At 53.5% G+C, this 5,275-nt stretch overlaps 1 protein-coding gene across 1 annotated transcript; it reads left to right on the top strand.

Annotated features, from left to right (window-relative positions):
• The first annotated feature begins 358 nt into the window (after window positions 1–358).
• LOC100479085 (actin-related protein T2) lies at window positions 359–1,744 on the top strand. Its single transcript, XM_002919417.3, has one exon. The coding sequence runs from the start codon at window positions 529–531 to the stop codon at window positions 1,660–1,662; it is 1,134 nt and encodes a 377-aa protein (XP_002919463.1). The 5' UTR covers window positions 359–528; the 3' UTR covers window positions 1,663–1,744.
• The last annotated feature ends 3,531 nt before the right edge of the window (window positions 1,745–5,275 follow it).

Genomic DNA, 5,275 nt, shown 5'->3' with positions numbered 1-5,275 from the left:
GACCCGTGCCTGGTGCTTGGCCATCTCCTTAGCAAAGGTGAGTGTGTTTTTGTTGTCACCCCATACACAGCAGACACCAGTCCTCTGGGTGGGCCCAAGCTGGGCTGTTGCCTTGGGTTCCAAGGCTGGGCCTCCGTCCACAGGCCCATCAGCAACGCCTGTGCGTCCGGCTTGCCCTGTGCCATTTGTAGGCTCACCAGGGGGGAGGACCGGGGACTCTGAGCCCCCACGCCCTGAAGGCCCCGTGCTGCTGGCGGAGGACAATTGTTGCCTTGGCTGGATTGTTACATGTGGGACCATCATCCCTGAAAAGGCGGTGGCCTCCCGGGCTGCCTGCAAGCAGGGCAGATCTGCGGAGAGCATGGAGGGCGCCCACGGAGCAGCCGCCTTCTAGCCCCAGCTGGGAGTCGCCGCAGAGCCGTGGAATCCCGCGCCCTTAAAACTTCCAGAAAGGCCTCTTGCGTCACAAAGTGGCCCGAGAGGGTTCTGTCCGCATTTTGGCGAAGTGCAGAAGAGGGTGCTGCAGACATGTTTAATCCACGCGTGTTAGAGGCTCCAGCTGTGATTTTCGACAATGGCTCCGGACTCTGCAAAGCGGGCCTCTCTGGGGAGATTGGACCCCGGCACGTCATCAGCTCGGTCGTGGGGCACCCCAAGTTCAAGACGCCCTCGGCGGGAGCGCATCAGAAGGGGTACTTTGTGGGGGAGAAGGCTCTGCACAAACACGAGGGCTTGCACCTGCACTACCCCATCGAGCGAGGCCTGGTCACCGGCTGGGAGGACATGGAGAGACTCTGCAAGCACCTGTTCGAGTGGGAGCTGGGGGTGAAGGCCAGCGACCGGCCCGTGCTCATGACCGAGCCCTCCCTGAACCCCAGGGAGGCCCGGGAGAAGATGGCCGAGATGATGTTCGAGAACTTCAACGTGCCCGCCTTCTACCTGTCGGACCAGGCCGTGCTGGCCCTCTACGCCTCAGCCTGCGTCACGGGCCTGGTGGTGGACAGCGGGGATGGGGTCACTTGCACCGTCCCCATCTTCGAAGGGTACTCCCTGCCCCATGCAGTCACCAAGCTCTACGTGGCGGGAAGGGACATCACAGAGCACCTCACGCGGCTGCTGCTGGCTAGCGGGCGGCCCTTCCCGTGCGTGCTGGACAAAACCCTGGTGGACGACATCAAGGAGAAGCTGTGCTACGTGGCCTTGGAGCCAGAGAAGGAGCTCTCCCGGAGGCCGGAGGAGGTCCTGAGGGAGTACAAGCTGCCGGACGGGAGCGTCATCTGTGTTGGGGACCCGCTGCACCAGGCGCCCGAGGCCCTGTTCGCACCCGACCAGCTGGGCATCCAAAACCCGGGCCTCTCGAAAATGGTCTCCTGCAGCATCACCAAGTGCGACGCGGACATCCAGAAGACCCTTTATGGGGAGATTGTGCTGTCCGGGGGCACCACTCTGTTCCAGGGCCTCGATGACCGTCTTCTGAAGGAGCTGGAGCACCTGGCTTCCAAAGGGACCCCCATCAAGATCACAGCTCCCCCGGACAGGTGGTTCTCCACATGGATTGGGGCCTCCATTGTCACCTCCCTGAGCAGCTTCAAGCAGATGTGGGTCACCTCCGCAGATTTCAAGGAGTTTGGGACATCTGTGGTTCAGAGAAGGTGCTTCTGAGGGGCTGTGGGCAAGGGCTGGGCGTGGGCAGGGAGCTCGCCCCTCAGCCCTAGCAGGGTGTTCAATAAAAGACAAAACAGTGTGCGGCCTCTGATCACATCGGGCTGTGTATTCTAGGTGGTGACCCTGGTGATGAATGCCCTTGAAGTGGCTGCTCCCACCCACCTTGTCCCAAGAAAGCCCTGGGCTAGGAGTTGAGGCTGTGTCCTTCTGCAGTTTGTCCCAAAGGCAGGGGCTCAAGCTTGATTCCGCAGGGCCCTGGGCTCTCCATTTTAAGTGTGTCTTAGATGGTCAGGGACAGTCAACCTTGGTCGGGGACAGGAGCCAGCAGGAATGCTGCCCTGTTCTGGGGGCCAACACAGTCAGCTGGTGGGTTTTCTAGGGCTTTCATAGCTTTTATGAGGCCGGCAGCTGAAGCAGGTTGGAACCCTCATCCTGGGCAGATGGGGTTGGGCAGGAGCGGAAACCGTCATCTGTTTAGGACCCTCTAGTAGGGCCGCCACTCTGAGGGTCATGTAAGCATCAACCCCCCTACCAGATAATTGTGATGTTTCTGCTTGTTTTTATCTCCAAAGATGTTGATAGCATCGTTTGGGAGTAAAATCCTGGAGAAAAAGTTAACAGCCATCAATGAAGTAATGGTTGAATAAATGATGCATAAAGGGAATTTTTCCACATTGATTTGGTGGAATTCTCCCAAAATAATATTGAGAGAGAAACACACTACAGAGAAGTGTTTATAAAATGATCTCCCCTTTTCTCCTGGTAAAGAAAACAGTGGCACTTTCCCACGCATATCTCTGCACATTTCGTGTAAGGGAACATGTGGCTTTTTTATAGGATTATAAGCACATGGAGAAAAAACAGAACGCATAGACACCATAGGTTGGTGGAGGCTGGAGGGAAAGGGAGGGGATGCAGGGGGAGGGGAGGGGGGAGTCTTCACGGCAGGACTAGGTGGAATTTCAGCTTGCATGACATACACCCGTCTATCAGCATGTGTGTGCATTCCTCTCCTGCTGTCAAACCACCAATGTCGTATTTGACGTGAGCACGTATGTCTGTGAAGACGGCACGTACTCGGTCGTCGGCTGAGTCCGTGGGACCAATCTCTGCCTCTCAGTGTGTTTGGATGTTTTACAACTAATATGTTCCATCTTGACTCTGCCACCATATTATTTTGTCTCCTGTTCCTCTTCTCTCCCCTTCCCATGGGTTGTTGAACGTTTTTTGGAATTCCATCTTGATTTATTGATAAGGATTTTCAGCAGACTGTGTTGTATGGATTTCTTGGCGACTGCCCAGGGGAACACCACAATCTCCCAGTCGTGACGCTTCCCACTTGGAGTGAGAGGCAGAGAACTTACTTCTGTTTAGGTCCCTGTAGCCTCCCAAATTTTAAAACAGAATCGTCCCCTGGTTTCTACACATGTTTGAGCACAACCTCGGACGGTATTACGATCTTCCCTTCCACCAAATGGTTTAAGAAACTCATTAGAATACCCTATAATACATTAGCTGAATTTTAACCCAACTTGATGGTTTTTTGCGCCTCTGAGGTTCCAAGTCTCCTTCTATCATTTCCTTTCTGTTTAGAGAACGTCCTTTAGTCTTCCCTTTAGAGGAGTTCGCTAGTGACAAAGTCTCTTTGTCTTCAGTCATCTGAGGATGCTTTCTTTCTCCTTCGTCCCTGAAGGATATTTCCTCTAGACATAGAATCCACAGTTAACCATTCCCAGTCAGCCCCTGAGCAATGTTGTGCAAGTCCCTTCTCCGTGGCTCCCGTGGCTGCAGGCCAGACACTCCCGGTTATTCAACCGCTGTTCCCTTGTAGGTCACGCACCATTTCTCTCTGGCTTCCCTTGGGAGTTTTCATTGTCTGCAGGTCCCAGAAGTTGATGATGACGCGCCTTAGTGAGGGTCTCTGTGCAAGTTTATCCTTCACGGTTGAGGCAGCCTCTGGAATCTGTAGATTCATGTCTTTTGCCAAATTTGGGAATTTTGCCCTATTATTTCTTATATTACTTTTTTTTAAAGATTTATTTCAGAGAGAGAGAGTGCACGTACATGCGTGCTCATGAGTGGGGGGAGGGGCAGAGGGAGGGAGAGAGAGAATCCCAAGCAGACTCCCCACTGAGCGCAGAGCCCAACGTGGGGGTCAATCCCAAGACCCTGAGATCATGACCTGAGCTGAAATCAAGAGTTGGACGCTTAACCAACTGAGTCACCCAGGCGCCCTTCTTGTAATACTTTTTAGAGTTCCACTCTTTTCTCTCCTTCCACATCTCTGAGGATACGAAAGTCAGCAATCTTGTCATGGTCCCACAGGCCCCTGTGACTTTGTTCAACATTTTTTGGTCTCTCTTCTCGGTTTTTCAGATTGGGTAAATTCCACGCGCCTGTCCTGAAATTCACCGGTTCTGTCTCCCCCCACTGGACCCCTCCAGCACATTTTTTATTTCCGTTACATTTTTCAGTTTGATAATTTGTTCTTTTTGTAAATTTTAATTCTTTGCCAGAATTTTCCATTTTTGCATTTGTTTCAAGAGAATTCATAATTGCCTGCTGAGACATGTTTGTGATGGCTGCTCTTTAGAACCGCTGGTGGAGAAGTCCAGCCTCTGACTCATCTGCAACAACCATGCTTGTTCATTGTCTTTTCTCATTCAGTCTATGATTTTCCAGGTTCTTGGGAGGATGAGTGATTTTCTGCTGTACTCGGGACGCCGCCTCACCTCTTTCTGTAGGAGGACGTCCCCCTGATGAGGTGTAACATGAGGGCTGGATAGGTGGTGTGTTGAGTTTTCTTAGGGGCCCCACAGCCAGCATCCCAGAGATGTGGGCACTGACTCACATGGCCTTGTGGCAGACAAGTGGGGCAGAGGTCCAGCTCCCTCCTCAGCCCCCCTGGACCTTCCCAGAGGAAGTAGGCCCTGACTAACACTGCCTCACCACTCCTGAGCGGGGGTGATTGCTTAGCTTGCCGCTGAGTCCCACAGACACTAGGGAAGGGGCAGGCAGAGAGTCAGCTAGCCTGCCCCCCACACTTCCTTCCACCATCTTGTGAATGCTAGGTGGGGCTGGGGGCCCAGCTCCCCTCTGGATGCCTATACCAGCTGGAGCCCCCGGAGGTGAGGAGTTGGGTGGGGTGAGGTGGGGCTGGGGTGGAGAAGTATCACTGAATCAACTCCCACTCTGCCAGCTGAAGCCACGGAGGTGGCTTGTGGTTTTTCCACTGGTGTTTGGCTGGCGTAGGGAGGATATTCTCCAACAGTTTCTCTGTTTTTAGGTCATACTTTTCTCAGGGGGAACAGGCTTTCCCTGGAGCTTTTTTAGTCCGTGCCCACTAAGGATTTTGTGCTGGAGGCTTCACAGCACCTGCTGGGGACCATAGGGGAGAAAACAAGGAAGCTTAGGGAGCTCCCCACATCCCAAGGCCCCTTGCATCTTGTCTTCTTCCCACCTTTCAGACACCCTGATATCTGCTTGGTGCCTTGCAACCAGGGCTTTTAGTTGTGAGAGGGAGGGTCTGGGAGCAACGGGGCTCCTGAGTACTGTTCTTATCTCTTTCCATCATACCTAAAAGTCACAAGGGAACTTAAAGAGGGCCACT

Source organism: Ailuropoda melanoleuca, unplaced genomic scaffold (assembly GCF_002007445.2).
Source record: "Ailuropoda melanoleuca isolate Jingjing unplaced genomic scaffold, ASM200744v2 unplaced-scaffold405, whole genome shotgun sequence".
In the NCBI taxonomy this organism is placed as follows: domain Eukaryota; kingdom Metazoa; phylum Chordata; class Mammalia; order Carnivora; family Ursidae; genus Ailuropoda; species Ailuropoda melanoleuca.
Note: the sequence above shows the minus strand (reverse complement) of the source record. Positions and strands in the feature narration are given on the sequence as shown.

Coding starts and splice junctions, on each gene's coding strand:
- LOC100479085 (XM_002919417.3), top strand. CDS start 529: ATGTTTAATCCACGCGTGTTAGAGGCTCCAGCTGTGATTTTCGACAAT.